Source organism: Marmota monax, unplaced genomic scaffold (assembly GCF_021218885.2).
Source record: "Marmota monax isolate L192 unplaced genomic scaffold, Marmota_monax_Labrador192_F-V1.1 WCK01_AAM20220418_F8-fsc00068, whole genome shotgun sequence".
NCBI classification, from domain to species: Eukaryota; Metazoa; Chordata; class Mammalia; order Rodentia; family Sciuridae; genus Marmota; species Marmota monax.
Genome location: NW_026692352.1, coordinates 3,998,658 through 4,018,350, shown reverse-complemented (window position 1 = coordinate 4,018,350; position 19,693 = coordinate 3,998,658). Strand labels below are relative to the sequence as shown.

Sequence of the window (19,693 nt, the reverse complement as noted above, 5' to 3'; positions counted from 1 at the left end):
CTCTTAGTGTAAGTGCAGATTTCCTCAGTTTTCAACCATCTGGAAGCTCACTTCAGCACTGCTCCCACCCCACTAACCCATCTCAGAAAGGCTGAATCATTCTGTGTGTCTGAACAGGCCCTTTGGGTTATATGTTTCTGTCCAGCACAAAATCCTTGCTTTGTGTCTGTGATTGGTGGTGCCCACTTCTTATTTCTGCCTAATGCCATTCTTGTGTCTTCCCTTAAGCCACTCTGCTGATGAAACAGGCCTGGCCACAGAACTCGTCTTCCTGTGGCACTGAAGGCACCTTCCACCTCCCAGTGGACACCGGGACCGAGAACCGAACTTACCAAGCATCCTCTGCGGCTTTCAGTAAATACAGCCTGTCTCCTCCTTTCCTTGTTCCCCTTGGTTGGGACTGATTTGTTTCTTAGAAAGAAAGGAAAGGGGATTTTTTAAAATGATCTTTATTATATAAATACTACTTTAAAAGGTTCTCCTATCCATGCAAAAAGTTGGCCTTCCTCATTCAATAAAGATCTCATTGATCATGCACCCTGCTTTAGGGAGACACACAACAGTGAGGGAGGGAAAAGGAGTACTCTCCTTCTGGCTGAGAAATTGGATTAGGAAAAGACTATTACTGCATTTCAGGGGAAAGAACAGAAGGCACATTTTGAAGACCTGTGTGTGTTTGGACAGAGAGGGATTTCCCCTTAGGCAGGATTTCTTAACTACAGCACTATTGACTTCTGGGCCAGATAATTCTTTGTTGTTGGGGACTGTCCTGAACATTGCAGGATGTTTAGCAGCATTCCTGGTCTCTACACCTAGATGCCAGGAGCAAAGCACTATATGACAACCAAAAATGTCTCCAAACTTAGTAAATGCCACCCCACCCCACCCCCTTTGAGGAACATTGCTCTTGTGGAAGCTATACTATGGGAATAAAGTACATATATTGACAAAAGCCAGCCGGCCTTGTCAGATTGGTCATGATAATCTAGAGGCTCAGTAGGGTAACTAGTGCTATCATCTCTATATTTCTGATTTTTTAAAATATTTTTTTTGTTTTAGTTAGACACAATACCTTTATTTTATTTTATTTTTTTTATGTGGTGCTGAGGATCGAACTCAATGCCCTGCACATGATAGGTGAGCGCTCTACCACTGAGCCACATCCCCAGTCCCTATATTTCTGATTTTTCACACAGTGGTTCCACTGAGGAAATGAGACCCAGTGATTAGAAATTACTGAGTGGCATTTTGATTCTATATAAGGAAGAACTTGGTGCTTCATGGGAGCTTTTAGATGAATGGCTGACTTTGGATATGGTGAGGACTTAGCCTTGGAGTTATGCCAGCAGGGGTTATAAGCCTTTAGTGTGATGTTACAGTGAATTGCTAGTCTACCAAGTAAGTAGATTAGAAGAATTCATTGTATTTTCTCTTCTTTAAAACCTCCAATGTCACTTCTTATCATTTGCCCCTAAATGTCAATATCAGCTTACAGAGTATAGCTTGTCTTTTGGATAATGTGCTTTCATAATCATCCTCTTATTTATTTATTTTTATTTTTTGGCAATACTAGGCATTGAACCCAGGGGTACCTACCACTGAGCTACATCTCTAGCCCTTTTTATTTTTATTTTTTTTAAAATAAGACCTCACTGAGTTGCTTAAGGCCTTGCTAAATTGCTGAGGGTAGCCTTAAACTTGCTGTCCTCCTGCATCAACCTCCTGAGTCACTGGGATTACAGGTGGGCCACTTTGCCCAGCACCCTCTCATTTAGCCAACACTATGGTCTTAAAAGTCATTTAGGGGGCTGGGGATGTGGCTCAAGCGGTAGCGCACTCGCCTGGTATGCGCGGGGCGCTGGGTTCAATCCTTAGCACCACATAAAAATAAAATAAAAATGTTGTATCCACCGAAAACTAATAAATAAATATTAAAAAAATTCTCTCTCTCTCTCTCTCTCTCTCTCTCTCTCTTAAAAAAAAAAAGTCATTTAGGTGGATTTTTCATCCTAGTTTGAAAATTAAGGCTCAAAAAGGTAATATGCCCAGTGCTGCCCAACTAATAAGCAGCAAAACTGGAAAGAGATATCACCCAGGGTTAAGATTTTATTCCTAACTCTTTTCATGAGGTTAATTTTACCCTTTAAGAGAGAGATACCAGCTATGGAGAGTTTTTCCACATATCTCAGGTAGAATTGAAAGAACATATATAAAACTATGTATGTTAATTGGCTTAAAACTATTCTCTCATACAGCTGCACATACATAGATAAATACATGAAGGCATACCTACTGTAGTGCAGTAAGAAGAGGCCTGGAGTAGAAGTCCCAAATTGATTCTAGACTTGGTTCTGAGTAGCCTTAGATAATTCATGTCCATGCTTTGGACTTTGGTCTTTTTTAAATGAGGCCCCTGAATTGGTTCATCCTAAACATTCTCAATAACCAGTAGACTCCTGATTCTCTCACGTTGCAGCTCTGTATCAATATCCTCCCCACCACAGGGACCTCCTCTCCAGCAGCTCTCACCAGTAGTTGCCATCAAGCCTTTGCTCATATCTTCAAGATCAGCAATCTATTTTCTTCCAGAGGCAGCCCTTTCCACACTTAGGCAGTCCAAGTATCAGAAGGCCTTGCCTTGTACTATCTGAAGGCTTCCTGAAACTCCATTAAAATGTCCAGTAACCATGTCCCCTCCCAGACAGGCTGTCATAGTCCCTGGGAAGGACCGAAATGTATCCCTCTCTTGTAAATAAGTAATGTTTAAACCTGTATAACTCTTTAATGGAGTTGGGATTGACTGACCCACTAATTGCCACATTTTGTTGCTTCTAGTGCCATAGAAAATTCAGGGGGGTGGGGCTGGGGATGTGGCTCAAGCAGTAGCGCGCTCGCCTGGCATGCGTGCGGCCCGGGTTCGATCCTCAGCACCACATACAAACAAAGATGTTGTGTCCGCCGAAAACTAAAAATAAATATTAAAAAAAAAAAAAAAAAAAAGAAAATTCAGGGTGCTTTGACAAATTCAGTTTGGTTTCACCAGCACTTGCTAAGCCTGTTTGTAAATAGGTCTCCCTCCTACTTGTTCAGTGCTCAGTTTAGCTACCAACAAGGAGAGTCAGAGGTCAAGGCAAGACTCAGACATAGAGCTTTGTTTTGTCCAGACGTATAAACCCATTGATCAATAAACCTATTAGTCTAAAAGGCACCTGTGATGTGAGGACCAATACCTTTGAAAGTGGTAGGGCTTCTACAACTGAAAGATTTATAGCAGTGAAGAAGGACTGAAGAGAGGGCTGGAAAAGTTTTACCTTGCTAACATACACACTCTCTTTATTATCCTGTTTGATGGAGCCTAAAATTATGGTTAGGAACCTGAGACAAACAATAGATATCATAAAGCTTCTTTTATAAGACAAAGCTGGGACTTCTAATGATCAAATTCCTCTTATGATTTTGCCCTTAGTGAAATTAGGATACAAAGACCAATATACTAAATGCCCAAAATTGAACTGGAGAAACCTTTAACTCAGAAAGAGCTCTGTCCAAGACAAGAACTCAAGCCCTGAACTCTGGACACAGCTTTCATTAATTTGTTATGCAATTTGGGGGAAATTGAAATTGCTGTCCTTTCAGGCTCTAGATTCTTCCTCTGAAAGGGAGAAGGTTGATTGAAAGCCTCTAATGTCCTTAAAGCACAGCATATCGAAGTCCTAATATTATGACCTTCAGATTCAGAATTTCTTTCAGGATTGCCAGGCCATCAGTGAGCCTAAGTTCACTTGGGTAAAAACCATTTTTTTTTTTTTTTTTTGCAAGAAGCCCAGTAACTTTTTTTTTTTTTTTTCATGGTACCAAGGATTGAACTCAGAGGCACTGGACCACTGAACCACATCCCCAGCCCTATTTTGTGTTTTATTTAGAGACAGCATTTCACTGAGTTGCTTAGCGCCTCACCTTTCCTGAGGCTGGCTTTGAACTCCCAATTCTCTTACCTCAGCCTCCTGAGCCCCTGGGATTACAGGTGTGTGCCACTGGGCCCAGCCCCAACAACTTCTTTTACTTAGATTCACAAACTAAGAAACCCTGACTTTTGTGATACTGTAACCCAGACTACAACAACAGGAATTTTCAGACTGGACCACCAGTCTGTTGTAGAAAGTCCTCTGTAGTAATGTTCTCATAAAAGTCCTACTGAGATACTCAGAAACTCAGAATATCATCATCTTCAGAAAGACCCTCTGAAATTATCCAGTCCAAATGAGTACATTCCCTGAGAGAAGTGAGCAGAACTCTCTGAAGGAGCCTAGGCTGAGGACCCTGGGTAGCTTCTGTAGCCTCATATCTTCCTGACACAAATGGTAACCTTGATTACCACTGTGGTTAGAGAAAGTGTTCCCATGAGCAGTCATTCTTTTTTAGTATCTATTTATTCTCTCACCTGTGAAATGTTTATGTCGGTCTGGGAGATCTCTAAGACCTCTTCTAGCTCTGCGGCTCTGCTTCTCCCATCCCAAACTGTCTAGACAGACAAGCAGGGCCTTCTAGATCAGCATCTCTTTGGTTGCCAAGGATGTTTTAGTTACTTGTTTGTATTCTGAGTATGTGTCTCATTTCATAACATGAAGAAAGGGAAACATTCTCAGAAAAGGTTGTTCTTAGATGTGGAAAGCAGATTCTACTGCAGTCTCTGAGAGCCTTTTCCTCAAAGGGAGAGTCCCTGCACTTTGTAATCTGGTTGTCCTTGTGGCATAGAGGGGTTGCGGAACCTTTCCTGGTGAAGATAAAAATTCCAGAGCACATTCTCTAGGAGCATGAAGTAAAGTAACCAGCAGTGTTGTCCTGTTAACTCTATAAAGAATCATAAAATCATAGTATTTCCACCATAAAATTTTAGAATATTAGAGTCCTGGAGTCTTTGCTCCAAGTTGGAACAAACCATACCAGTCATAATTTAACTTCTTATCTTTTGTATTCATTCAGACCAGACTTGGCTTTTATGCCTCCAGAATAGGAAGTTTACTATCTTTATGCAGTGAGAGAGAAAAAAATAATAACAGCTACCCTGTTTGAAATGTTTATAATATGTCCAGCACTGTACTAAGTGCTTTGCACTTATCAATGTATTTATCACAGAAACTTTATGAAGTAGGTGCTGTTACTACCCCCATTTTACAGGTGAGAAAATGATATATTCCACAGCTATTAAATTGCAGGACTGGGGTCTGGCCCCAGACTGTCAGTCTGTCTTCAGACTGTAACCACTGCTCTGTGCTGTAGTACCTTCAGAGACAGCCATCTTCCGATTGAGGATGCCCTCTTCTGCATAGAAACGAGATGTCTATCCTGGCAGGACTCTCCACACATTGTTTTGTATTGTTTCCTTTTCTTTCTTTCTTTCTTTCTTTCTTTCTTTCTTTTTTTTTTGAACGCAGGTATCAAATTAGGTAGAAAGCCAGGCACTTAACCACTGTGTAGCATCCCAAAACCTTTTTTTATTTTTTGAGACAGGGTTTTGCTAAATTGTTGAAGCTGGCCTTGAACTTGAAATCCTCCTGCCCTCAGCCTCCTGAGTTGCTGGGATTACAGGTGTGTGCTACCATGCCTGGCTTGTTTTGTTTTTAGAAATAAGCCCTTCCTTTTTTTTTCTGTACTGGAAATTGAACCTGGGACCTTGTCCTTGCTGGGCAAGCACTCTCCCCAGGAGCTACATCCCCAGCCTTTGTTTTCTTGTTGTTTGCAATGCTCTGGGGCCTGAGTCCTGTGACCTCACACATGCTAGGCAAATGCCTTATCACTGAGCTACATCCCCAGCCCCTCTACATCTTGTTTTATTCCTTTTTTTTTTTTTAACATTTTTTTAGTTGTAGATTAACACACAGTATTTTTATTTATTTTTATGTGGTGCTGAGGATTGAACCAGGACCTCACACATGCAAGGCAGGTGCTTTACCACTGAGCTACAGCCCCACCCCTTGTTTTATTCCTTTAAATCAAGGGTCGGGAAACTTTCCTATAAAGGGCCAGACTTTAGATAGTAGATACTTCAGGCTTTTCAATCCATATGATCTCTGTAACTACCATTGTAACAAGAAAGTAGTCATTGCAGGTATGTAGTTAAATTAAAGATTTATTTACCAGATAAGTTGTAATTACAGAAAACCACAGACTGGAATTATTATTATGAATAAAAGATTTCTGTGGTCCTACCAGGTGTGGTGGCACACATCCTTAATCCCAGCTGCTCAGGAGGCTGAGGCAGAAGGATCACAAATTTGAAGCCAGTCTCAGCAACTTAGCAAGACCCTGTTTGAAATAAAAAATAAAAAGGGCTGGAGATATAGCTCACTGGCAAAGTGCCTCTGGGATCAATTTCTAATACCACCCAAAAATAATAATAATAATTCTATGATAATTTTAGGGGAATACAGTCCCTTATATATCCCCCCATCTTCAGAGATTCATAGCTCATTGAATTATTTTAAAGACTTCTCAGGGCCACAAAATTAAAACAAAACAAAACAAAAAACACCTATTTATCTCTATATTACATTGCTACTTCACTAATTATGGGACCTCAAAACTCATCCCCTTCTTTTCTCTTCTCCAAATACTATTAAGATTCCCTGGGGGACTGGGGATATAGCTCAGTGGTAGAAAATTTGGCTAGGATGTGCAAGGCACCTGAGTTCAGTCTCTGGTACCATAAAAGAAAAGAAGATCCCCTGGAATCAGCCCATTTTGAGAATCCCCTTTGTTTCTTAGAGAAATAAACTGTCTCCAAGGTGAAAAGGTGAAGTACCCATCAGATGGCTCCTTCTAGGTTTCTGCAAACCTAGACTCTGTCTTCTCATGTGGTATCTGCTTTTTTTCCTGTGACCACATCTCAGGTTTAGCTCCATAGTCTAGAAACCTTAGGGAATCTGCTCTATAATTCCCTTCCAGTTAATTTCTACTTCTTATCAATTCTGCCTTTTCTTTAATGTATCTTTTTCACCGCATCTTCTTTGCTACTTATTTCCCAAACAAACTTGAGGACAAAACAAATTTTTCATGGAACAAACTCTGTAGATATGCAGGTGGGAAAATAAATAACAGTTCCAGGGGAGATGACAGGACATCTTTTGTGCCAGCTGAGCAATAGCTCTGATATCCTGTTGAGTCATCAGGGCAGAATATACCAAGCCAAAGCTGTGGTGTAACTGAGGATTTGTGCCCATGTGGTAGCTTGCTTTTACTTGGAGTTAGGATAGAGGAAACCCATAATCTTAGAGCCATGGAATTTTAGTTTAGAAAGAGATTTTCATTTTTAATCTCCTATTTTACAAAATAAGAAACTAAGGCCCAGAGATTTAGGCAGTTGACATCCAAGTTAGGCAGAAAGCCAGACCAAAGCCTAGATCACTTCTCCTCTAATAAAGTTCCTTGCTACTCTGACCCCTAGTCCCTTCTTTCAGACACAGTCCCTTGGGGCTTAAAGGTTCCTTGGTGAACATCTTATAGGCAAAAGAATGAAGCCCAGAGAGGTCCAACGACTTTAGCTAGACCCACCTAGGACAGGACTACAGGGCAGAAGCCACCCTAGCATCTTTCTACAGGGGCTTCAGAGCCAAGGTCCTCTGACACTGACCCTTCAACTCAGAAGGAAAATTTTAGAATCTTAATTTTTTTTTTTTTTAATACTGGAAAATGAACCCAGGGGCATTCTACCACTAAGCTACATTCCCAGCCCTTTTTATTTTGCTAAGTCACCCAGGCTGGTCTTGAACCTGTGATCCTCCTGCTGCAGTGTCTTGAGTAGCTGGGATTACAGACCATCATGCTTGGCTAGAGTTTAGAGTCTTTAGGAGAAGTTTCTAAAAAGACTTGTCCTGTCTGAGCCTCAGGATCCCCTCATATAACTCAGAGGACTGGGGATCAGTTGATGACTACCTAGTTCAATAGGATGATTCCATTTGGTGATTTTATAAGGACACCTTGTTCCTGAGTGACTTGTATTTGAAGTCCTTCCTGTAAACATAAGATCTGACTTTTTTCTGGAGGTCTCAAAAGAAGCACAGTTTGTTCTCATAGCCAATTGTGAACTTCTTGGGGCCTGAATTCACAACCCCCAGCTGTTGTCTGGCCTGCTGAGGTGCAGACATGGCCCGGGTCTGGGTCCTGACTTCAGGCCCATGGGGCAAAGATGACCTCCCACAAGTCACAGGAGGGGAGGAAAAGCCAGCTCTGCAGAGCAGTGTTTTCAACATCCCAGAAGATGAGCATCTGAGAGATGTTTCATGTGGGTTTTTACCTTCAGACTTGGTGCGGAGGAGGCAGCATGGTTAAGGAGAAAAAAAATAGAACAAGAGTAAGGAAGAAGGCAGGACCACTAGCAAAAGATACTCTGGGATGCTGGGATAAGTGAGGAGACAGAAAAGCAAGAAGATGGGAGTGGGGGTGTTAAGGGGCTTCCATCTGTGTGGACCTACTTTTCTCAGACAGTGCAGGAACCCAGGCCTTCATAGCTTAAAGGGTCCTATAAGAGACCATCTGGTTCTGGCCTCTTACTTTGTAGATGAGAGTCCTTGAAACCTAGAGAAATAAAAAAATCTCTAGAAACACACATGTTGCCCTGTGCACCAGGACTGAGGGAGCTGCCTCTAGGGCTAGGGCTCTCTGGGTTGAGCCCTGTTCTCTTGTTTGTTCTCATTTGTGTTTCCAGCCTGGATTCAGCCTATCTTTGTCTGGGGAATTGTGACTGGGACCTGCTGCCTTCTAGCACCACTGTTATGCCAACTAACTGGTAGTCTCTCTTATTGCCTTGGTACAGGATATACTGCAGGGACTCCATACAAGGTCCCACCGACCCAGAGTAATACTGCTCCACCCCCCTACTCCCCATCACCCAACCCCTATCAGACGGCCATGTATCCAATCAGAAGTGCCTACCCCCAGCAGAATCTGTATGCACAGGTAGGTATACATGGAGGTCTGGGCCTATTTCTTCTGCAAGTAGAGGACCCTCCAGACTGAGTATGGTGGGTGGGGTAGGGTGAAAAAGAGTGGAGGGTTCATAATTCTGGCCAGCCATCACTGGTGCCATGGAAGCAATATCCCTGAAGCCTGCTTTCTCCTTCCCTCTACCTCAGTCCCCAGAGGGGTGAGGCATGAACTCTAATTTAGATGAACAGAACTCAGAATATCTGGGGGGCCCGGGCTGAGGCCTTTAGTGATCATCTAGTTGAACTTCTTTGTTAAACAAGTGGGGAAACAGACCCGAGAGGGGAGTGTCTTGTCCCAGGTCACACAGTGAGCTATTGGTTGAGTCAGGATGATGAGATCCCATGTCTTAGTCTTCCCTAACCCCACATCTACTCTTCCTTGATAAAGTCTGTGAACCAAGTAAGAAGGAGAAAAGTGCCCAGGCTCTGCCACCGGTTCCCTATGACCTTGGGCAGTTATTCTATCTGTGCCTCAGTGTCCTCATTTGGACTCTTTCAAGGGAATAATTGTGTACACTCTGAGGATGTGAGTTAGAGACCATATGATTTCTCTGGTGTGCTCATGGCACATTCTTCTGGAGGTTTAATTGGCAGGGGAAATTTTTTTTTAATTGAAAAACTATATTGCCAATTAGAATGCAGAACTTTTCAAAAAAAAAGAGACTTGAGATTAATTTTTCTCATTTATGGAAAATTGTATTAGACTATCCTCTCAGACCTTTGAATCCCTTGTCACTATATAGTGGAAAGATACGAAAATTTTTGGATTAAAATGATTGCAGGGGCCTCTCTCTACTCAGCAGGCATATGAGTGGTAGTAGCAGGAAGCAGCCATGTGATCCAGACACTGGGAAGTCACCTCAGATCTCTGTCTCCATCCTTATCTTTTGGTCAAAAGGAGAGAGATAGTAAGTAAGAGACATCGTGGAAAACGCTGTTGATCGATGGCACTTTCTCAGTGTGTAAGCTGCCAACACGCACACCAGTCTGGTAACCTCTCAGCATATGTGCGTAGTGCTCTGGGATTCACCAGCCCCATTCACATGCTTAGAAACTGATTGATTATTGTTCCCACCTTTAAATTATAGGAAGCTTTTGGAGTATAGTTCAATAAAATACAAACATTTTAAATTGCTAATACTAGGGTTAAAGGAGTAGAGCTCTTACCCCATTAGGGAGCAAGCAGCCCTAGGAGCAAATTAAGATAGGTGTGGGGGTGACCAGTAGCTGAGCCAGCACTGAACAAGCCACAGTCATGGTAAGACAAAGCAGGGCTCCAGCTGGGGCCTAGGCCTGTGTCGATGGGTCAGTGCTTCTCCCCTCCGCATTCCTTTGGGTCTGAGAGGAACAGAGTCCCTATCCCAACCATTTCCCTCCATCCCCTGCCACCTCTCCAAGAGCCCTTGTGACCTCAGCCTCTTTTCCCCAGGGAGCCTACTATACACAGCCGGTGTACGCTGCCCAGCCCCATGTCATCCACCATACCACGGTCGTCCAGCCCAACAGCATTCCCTCTGCCATCTACCCGGCGCCTGTTGCTGCCCCCAGGACCAATGGCGTGGCCATGGGCATGGTGGCCGGCACCACCATGGCAATGTCAGCAGGTGAGGGCAGTATCTGCCTTAGCATCCCTCTTTCTCCTCCGGGAACTCCTGACGGAGCAGAGAACAATCATGGAACTGATTGCCACACAACATAAGAAATCCTATGCGGAGATGTTCCAGGGACATAGAGGAAGGACCTTCTAAATCTGTCGCAGAGATGAGAAAGATTTCACCAAGAAGGGGATATTGAGCAAGGCTTTAAAGGGTGAATAGAGGCCAGGCAGAGAGGTGACAGAGGGAAGAGCAATACAGGCTGAAAGAATCCAAGGGTGGCAAGTTGATAGAATGGAGGTGGCTGAAGGCGCTTCGGAAGTAGGTGGAAGAGTGGTGGCACGGCAGCCAGGGTGAGACAGGGAAAAGTTTGAGAATCTTAAGGTGAGGGAGCTGGCAAGGGGCTTCAAGTAGAAGGACAGGGTTGGGTTTAGATCTCTCTGGCGACAGGCTGAAGCAGGACCAGAGGATAAGGGTTGGAAGCAGATAGGCCAGTGAGGAGGCTGTCACTGCAGATTAGGGGAGAAATGATGACATGAGGACTCTGGTATCAGTAGGGGGCCCAGAAAAGAGGGCACAGGGCAATGCTATTTTAGCAGACAGGAGTATAAGGACCTGTGGTGAGAGAGAAGGGAAGCAGGAGTCCCCGAAGACCCTTGCAGAGCAGACCAGAGCACTGCCCTTAATGAACCTTGAAGATGGGGATGGGGAGTTCAGCTTTAGGAAGGTCTAGGGTGAGTTGACACTGAGGGAGAAACTGGGCTTTCCCATTAAGGGTGAGAGAAGACCAGGGTCTTTGACTAGCTTGTAGAGACCGAGGCTTTAAAGAGCCAGCGAGGTCCCCATCTGAGGAAAGAAGTGCCAGGGGTAGAGTGGACATTCGGATTTTATTCTGTCCTTTATACTAGCAAGCTACTGATGCCTCTCAGGCCCACCCTGTTGTTTAGGTCCTGGGTACCAGGAATCACTAGGTCAAACCAGAGCCCTTCCCTTAAAGAACATGCAGGTTAGTGTGAGAGATATAAACACAGACACCAACAATTACCGCTTGGTGTGTGCAACAAGAGAATCCCACAAAGAAAAGCGAAAGGAGGCTTCCAAAGAATAGTGGTTGATTCTCTCCTCCAGCATCCGAAAAGATCCTCCTAAAGAGGTAAAGCTTGACATGGTAGAGAAGGTTCCTTAGGCAGGGGAGATGGGGGACTCACTCAGGGGGAGCACTAACTTAAAAGGCATGGTTTCCTCCTCTTCACCCCTGACCCTGGTACAGACTTGTCAGGTTTCCTCTTCTCTTTGCATGCTCAGGTACTCTGCTGACTACACCCCAGCACACCGCGATTGGGGCACACCCTGTGTCCATGCCAACATACAGGGCCCAAGGAACCCCTGCGTACAGCTATGTGCCCCCGCACTGGTAAAACCTTCAGCCCATCCAAGTGAGTGGGGCCAGGGCGGGAGAGGTGGGAAGGGAATGCATTTAGAAACTGCCACAAAGCCCTGACCTGAGTCTGGAGCCTAGGTGTTGTTTTCCTGTTCCAAGATCTGTAATTTCACTCTTTTTTGTGTGTATATGTGGTTCTGACTATTGAACCTATAGGCTCTGGGTTATCTCATAATACTCACAGTAGCTCTGTGAAATAAGAATCATTAGCTCTGTTTTGCAGATAAATATGTAGCTCAACACCATTCAGCCAGTAAAAATTGATCTGAGACTTGAACTCTAGTCCCCCAGTACCAAATTCTGTGTTTTTAACTGTATGGCCTTCAGACTTCCGTGAGCCCCATTCTTCAGATGAAATCTTCACCTAAATTGGATGTTAGCTATGGTTTGAGGCAAGTGGAAACTTGGGATTGACCCTGACCACCAGCCCTCTGCTGCCCTACTTCTGAAGCAGTGCCTGTGAACTGTAGGATTCCAAGGCTCTCACTTGGGAATTTGCCCTATAGCAGCATCTCCCTTGCCCTCCACCTCCTCTGGGGGAAGTTGGTGCTAGATAACAGCTTCCATGGGCAGGGAGAAACAGCTCCACTAGGAGAACACAGAGGGCTCTGGTTAGGGCTCCCAAGTTGAAAGGAGGGGGTTCAGAGGCTTCCTGAAGTGGCCTGTGGAATATCACTGTCACTGACGGTTTCCCTTCCTCCTCCAGATCTGGAGTCACACATTGTATGCAACTACTCAAGTCTTACACCGGTGCTGGAGCAGCTCCCTAGCAGCACCACCTCTATTTTCAAGAAGAGACAACAGAAGTGCAAGGGTCACTTTATGCATCTTTAATGATTTTGGTTTTTATTTTTGGTTTTTGTAAAAGCTGCTTTTTCTAATCTCCTGCCTTTCCCCCTAGCCCCCCTCTTAGCTGCTGCCCTTTCAGCTGTACCCACTTCTACCTGATCAGGCCACATCCCCTCAGCACTACTTTTTTCCCCCAAGCATCTAGTCCCCAAGATCCCAGTCTAGTGGCAAGCAGAGCGGGGTTTATTGCAGTGGTTCAGCTGAAGGCTCAACTTCATTTGAAGAATATAAACAGATGTGGCCCTCAAGTCCTGGGTCAGAACTCAGAGCTGTTGAGCAGGCAGCATCTCTGGGTAATTGTTCTTTTTCTTTCTTTCTTTCTTTCTTTTTTTTTAAGCAAAATTAGTTTTAGGACATTTCTACACAAATGAAATGTCTTCTAAGAACCATTGCAGCAGACCAAGAACAAAACCACCTGATTATGTAGGAATGTTATTAGCAGCTCCATGAGAACCTGGGGAAACCAGAGTCTTTGGGAGAATTGGGAGAAGGGTGGGGGGAGGGGGCATTGGGGAAGGAGAGGGAAGAAAGGGGAGAGAGGTGCTTGCCTGATGGCTTTGGTTTGAAAGGTCTCTGACCATATTTCTGGGCCTGGACCTTCTGATTTGCACAGTGATGATAACTGACCTGGCACTTCCTCAAAAGGGGATTTTGACCTCAGACCTGCCAAGCAGCTGCAGGGTAGTGGGATCCCAGCATCCTGAGGACTTGAAAGGCCAGGTTCCCTGCATAATCCAGACCTTGGCCTCTGAGCCCTCACAGACCCACTCTGATGAGGAGCTTCCTCCTGATTTGAGTGGGAACCTGTGGCATTTCTCTCCCTTTCCCTTCTGCCCTTCCCAGTACCAGGGCTCACCTGTCTGTCTATGGGGCTGGCAGACGGGCCAGGCTCCTGGTTACCTTGCGCCATTCATGGCCAAAGTGAAGGAACCACATTCCAGGTGGGTGCTGGTGGCTCTGAAGGTCAGGTTAGTGAAGGAAAAGCAATAGCAATAAACATTTCATAGACTCATGGAACTTAAGGGACCTTAGCAATCATCTCATCCATTTCCCTGTTTGACAGATGAGGAAACTGAGGCCCAGAGAAGAAGAAAGGACTTCCCTAGACCTCGCAGTAAATTAGCATTAAATGCAGCCTTCCTACCTAGTAGTATGTTGCCTACAAAATTTACCTAGGGATGGATTGGCTTGGTTTTGTAAAAATTAAGTCAGCAGCGCTCACACCTGGTGAGCTCCAGAATGCTCTCTGGGCTCTTGTTTCTGCTCCTTACCCTCACGGACTCCAGAGGTATGGGTTGAAGACTGATCTGAGGCTACATGGGGCAGATGGCAGGAACAGAAATTGCAAATGAAGAAATAGCATTTGGAAATTCTGTGAAGACATCTGGAACTTTCGTCCTGTGCCTGACTCCACCCCTAGGAAAAGGAGCAGGTGGGCTGGCTGAAAAGGAGAGGCCATGCTTTTAGGACAGTAGCCCCTCATCCTGAGAAGAGAGGAAGAGAGTGGGAGCCATCAGGAGAGGAGGACGAGGATAAGGCCCAGCAGACATGGGCTCACCTGGGAGAAGAGGGACCCCTAGGACAAAGAGGCCCCTGCTAGTCTCAGCCAGGAGCCTGGATTGCCCAGCACCATCCTCTTGTACCCAGCAGCCCCTCTGGGGTGGGGCAGGAACATTTTACTGTACAAAGTGGGATCATTGACAACATTTGGGATTTTTAAAATAACTTCATTTTAAATTCTTGTAAACTTGGACATATCATTGCCCCTATCTTCCATTTCTCCCCTCAAGGAGGAAAAAAATCAGGAAACCCTTGGGTCAGAAAGACCTCAGAAACCGTCTAGCTGTTCCCAGGAGATCAGAGCCCACAGTGTCCTTGGCCCAGTGCCAGGAGTTTGGGGGCCACCTTCCTGACCTTCCAGGGAACTTCAAGACTAGAAAGAGAAAACCCAGCTATTCTGAGAGGTCTGTTCTGGGGTGCTTGATGAGGTTTTATTTTAAAACAACAGAAAGTTTTCCAGTGTTAATCCATTTTTTGCAAATACTTCCTCCCACCCTCTTTGGTTTCATAAAGGTGGGTGAAGGCTGTTCTAGATTATGTCGTATGTGTTTGGAAAATGCCAAAATAATAATAATGATAATAATAGGAAACATTTGTCAGGTGCTTCATAGATTTCAAAGCACTTCACAGCCTTTAATTTACAGGTCCAGGGAGAGACAGGGTCAGTTATTCCACCCATTTGACAAATGAGAATACAGGTTGTAGAAGAAAGGGAATGGGCCTGAAGTGAGCTGAATGCTGGGGTCCTGACAGGCTTCCATGACCCTGTCGCCTCGTGGGCTGGGTGGAACTACAGAGAGGAGGGGGGAAAGGAAGAGACCTAGGAATGACCTTATAACTTTTGTTCTTTCTACACCCATAAGTAAAAACTAACATCTGTACCTCACATTGCACAGAGCAGTTTAATATATAGCATGTGGTTAACCCTGAGAAATGGTGATTATGCCTCCTATTTGATCCATAAGGAAACCAAGGCTCAGAAATAAGCAGCAGAACCACTTGAATCCCAGGCTGTGTGCTCTTTCTCTTCCAGCCTGACCCCCACAGGCCCATGTACTGAAGTGTCTATGCTCAGCACCTTATCTTGTACCCCCGGTGTACAATTCAGGATCAGAGAGAAGCTCTGAGGTAAAGATAAGGCATTGAAAAGCTATGGTCTGGAGGGCCCAGCCCAGAACCCCTTTGTCAGTATAAGCAGTGGAGCCACAGCTGAGCTGGCCTTGCCCTCTTTGTTTTGACAGAAATCCATAAGCCTGGCCAAGCTTAGGGAGTCACTACAAAGGGATCTAGCCCTGGAGAACAGGGCAGTGTCTGCCTCTGATTGGATGAGCCCAGCTCTGGCAAAGGTCACAGGCTTCTGGCAGGAGATACTGTAAATATCAACCAAAGATTCTGGATGGCCCCATGGTCAAACTGGACAGAAGGTCAAAGCTGGAAGGGTCTTCTTGTCACAGGAAGGCAGGCAAACCAGACAACACAAGGGACATGCACATGTGACTTAGCCATGACATGCAAGCCCTCTCAATCCCATGCTACTGCCTCTCCCCAGCTAAGCATTTTGGTGGCCAGGAGAGGAGGACGAGGAGTGAAATTGGTTCCAATCACCAGACAACACTGTGGTTTCCCCTATTGCCCCCTGACCGGCCTGGGGCCCAGGAAGCTCATCTAGGAGCTGGGTTCCCCAAATGATGAAAGCCTGAAACTTCATTTTTTTGCCATGCTTAAAAAAAACCAAAACGTGTTTCTGTGAGATAGACAGTTGCTGTCCCTTCAGGCAATGAACCTAAAGTACATACCCTCTTCCCTGAATATTCAACAGGGATGCACACACCTGTCCAAAGCTTTTTAGGTATATAAAGTACTTTGATGTTGATTGCCAAAACTTCCATTTTATACATGAAAAAACTAATGTTTTTCGAGAGTTAAGAGAGGTTAAGAGACTTGCCAAATGACACACTACACAGGGCTCATGAGCGAAAGAGCCAAGGTTCAAGCTGTTCAAATCCTCTGCTCTTTCTGCTGCCACCTACTGGGTCTTTCAGTGACAGGCTAGAAGAAGGCAGGGGCTCCCTGTCTGCCCCAAGCAGAGGAAACTTTATGGAGGCCTGGGAAGCTCAGTGCTCTCACAGGAGCAGATTTTTATGAATTTCTGCTTTGAACCAAAATCTGTGATAGGCCCTGGGAACCCAGAGGTGTATCCAGCTGGTAGCACAGAAAGGATGAGAATTTGGATCACACGGCTAACTTGAAAAAAGCACTTTGCAGTCACAGTGCCCAGGACTGAAGACATGTTCAAGGATAGCTCCAGGCACCTTTTTCTATTGAAAGACCCATGTCTCTCGGAAACCTGCAGCACCCTGGCTTTGTGACCCCTGAAAGCCTGCCCACTATCCAGATCCAGCAAGTTGGCACTTCTAGGGGGCCTGCCATAGCCCTGAATAGCCAAAAACAGATCTTGTCTGGAGTCCTGGGCTTGCTTTTTCATGGGTGAGACCAGGAGCAAGCACCAAATGAGTAGGCTCTGTACATCCTAGTCCTTTCCCTTGCCACCCAAATTTTTCCAAATTTTGAGGTAACCTCCTTCCAGAAATCTGAAGGTGTTTTGGAGGGCTTGGTTTGTCTAAATGGACTTCAAAAATGAACCACGTGAGACAGGATGAGCCCCTTGGTCACCAATTTCTTGTATACTGTATATAGACTGGACGTGTCCTTGCTGACTGAGCAAGACCAGCATATCAAATTCTTTGAGTCTGCTCTTTTGCCAGAGGGCACAGGCTTCACTGTGGGTGTCATCACCACCACCTCTGGTCTTCGTCACCATACAGTGACTCTAAAGTGGAGTGGAGTGAGGTACATGCAAGCTCTGCTTTTCTGCCCCATATCAACATGTCACCACTGGTTGTGCAGCCCCTAGCTTCTTGTCATCTTGGGATTCCAGAATGGGTAAAGCAGGCCTGGTGCTGGTGTGCAAGCCCCACCCACCGCTGAAAGCCAGGGTCTGTGGGGAAACCCAGCTACTCTAACTGGGCAGATTCCACATCCGAGCCTCTAAGCGCTTGTGCTTCTGTTGGGTGTGCCAGGCTAGCTTCAGGATGTGTCCTGTACCCATCCATGTCCCCACTCCTAGAAAACGCTTCTGAAATTCAACATTACATGATTCCAGGACCCAGCCTTCAAAATTCCTGGCAGGCTAGCTTCAACATTCCATGGCCTGCCTTGCCTGGGCCACACTTGGGTCTCAGTCCTTCAGTTTCTCCCGTGGGTATTTCCTATCTTGCGTGTTGTTGAGTCCAGCCCGGCAGCCAGCCAAGGAGCACAGGAGATGAGACTGGCCGCCACAGGGCCAGGGAGGGACACAACAGCCCCCGCTTCACTGTGGCTGCACCGATAATCCCTAGGTGTCCTTGCTGTGGCAGTCCCTTTACCCATTCCAGCCCCCAGAGGGGGAATTTTTCTTCCTGAACAGAACAGAGGTAACAGCTTGGCAGATAAGTACCAGCTCATGGAAATCAAATAGGTGAAATCAGCTTTGGGCTGACCCCAGCAAGATGAGCATCCTCCAGGTTCCGACCGCTCATGCCTGAGAGTCACGGAAAGAGTGAGACTGGCCCAGAGGTCTCCTCGGGTCAGCCAGGTTGCCCAAATCTGTGTGGTGGCTCAAGCTCCTCTTAGCCAAGGGGAGGCAAGGCTATGCCTAGCACCTTGGAGTTGTCTGTGATGATCTTAAAAGGCCCGGACCAGTGTCAGTCCCCTTCCTGACTTCAAGGCATCTGGATCCCTTTCATATCATGACAGAGAAGCCTGTTCTCATGGCATGTAATCCCTGTGAAGAGAGCGTTGTATATGATTTTGTATTTTTTAATTCATTTTAATCTACAGGTTGGAATCTAATTTTTAAATTTTATTGGAACTCACATTTTAAAAACAAATAAAAACATTTAAAATAATCATAATAATAAAAAACTTTTGACCAGTGTCTTCCAAGTAGTTTGATCAAAGAGTTATAGGTGTTTTCAAAACACAACGTGGAGTGTAAAGATTGGAAAGCCCACCGGCCTCGCTTGTGCGCGTATGAAGTGTAAATCTGGTTTTGTTTCGTTGTTTTGGATTCCTTTGGGTTTTGTTTTGTTTTGTTTTGAAGATCAGATAGTGATCATTCTGAAAGATTGAAGCCAAGAGTTTGTAACTATGATATTTACTGTAAACTGTAGAACATTCAATAACTATTAAAAAAGTTTCCAAAAAAAAAAAAAAAAACAAAGTCCTAGGTGACCAGACTGAGTGGTTCTTGGGGGAGGGAGGCACAAAAACCCACCCCCAGCCAGTGAATTCCCTGGGCTTCTCCCCAAGGTGATTCACAGTGAAGGAATGCACGCCTGCACAGCAGGCCCAACAGTGCCCTCAGCCACTCTCAATTGACAGGGAGCTGTGCAGTGGCGACTTTAGCACCTGGAATAAGTTATGTGACTGGAGCTCGGTGAGGCCATTAATTGCTGACATCTGCAGGGCTGGGGTGTAGCTCTGTAGTGGAGTGTGCGTAGCATGCATGAGGGCTGAGTTTGATGCCCAGCACCCGCCCTTGCCAAAAAATCTGTGGAGTGCCTCCTCTGTGGCTGGTGCTTGCCACTCTACACAGTCTTCACAGCTGACGGTGAGGCAAGTCCTATCCCTGTCTTAAAAGGGGAAGCCATGGAGGGTAAATGCACTTACAGAGCTGGTGAGGGGCGGAGTTGGAACTCATGCTGGGTCTGGCTCCAGAACCCAGACACCAAGGCTCACATTCTCCTGCCCATCCCAGAAGGGAGCTTTTTAAAGGGTGGATTTATCAGATGGGAACCAAGAAGGCTTTGTGGTTTGTAGCTACAGGACAGTTGACAGAGTGCACATGATCTATCCAAGCAGTCATCAGGTCAGTTTTACCTTCAAAACATCTGAATCTCTTTTCCCCTTTCTGGGTGATGATACTGCCCTAGGGCAGGCCCAGGCTTCTCTCCCTGGACCACTGGGCCTTTCCAGGGCTTGATCAAGATAATTTATTCTCCACATGCTAGCATCCACACCTCTAAGAATGCAACCTTTACAAATGGAGGAAGAAAACAGGCCCATTAGAGTGATCACTTAGACTAAAACCAAGCATTTGTGTCTATGCTATTTATTATAAGCTGTGTAACATTCAATAGTATGCGAGGCCCTGGGTTCAGTTTTGGGGTGGGGAGGGGGAGGCAACCAGACTTTGTTCTCTCCAGTGCTTTCCATCAAACATC

General features: G+C 45.4%; 1 protein-coding gene across 10 annotated transcripts in view; it reads left to right on the top strand.

Annotated features, from left to right (window-relative positions):
- Fam168a (family with sequence similarity 168 member A) overlaps positions 1-18,405 on the top strand; it is a 186,787-nt gene extending 168,382 nt beyond the window's left edge. For 8 of the 10 annotated variants that reach the window (XM_046441926.2, XM_046441931.2, XM_046441929.2 and 5 more), the window contains 5 exons: positions 229-354; positions 8,813-8,955; positions 10,414-10,588; positions 11,885-12,015; positions 12,727-18,405. In XM_046441926.2, coding sequence (XP_046297882.1) covers positions 229-354; positions 8,813-8,955; positions 10,414-10,588; positions 11,885-11,997 — 557 coding nt within the window. In that variant the 3' untranslated portion in view covers positions 11,998-12,015; positions 12,727-18,405. The remainder of the gene's footprint in view (positions 1-228; positions 355-8,812; positions 8,956-10,413; positions 10,589-11,884; positions 12,016-12,726) is intronic. The other 2 variants (XM_058578534.1, XM_058578535.1) reach the window with 1 other exon arrangement.
- Positions 18,406-19,693: the final 1,288 nt, after the last annotated feature.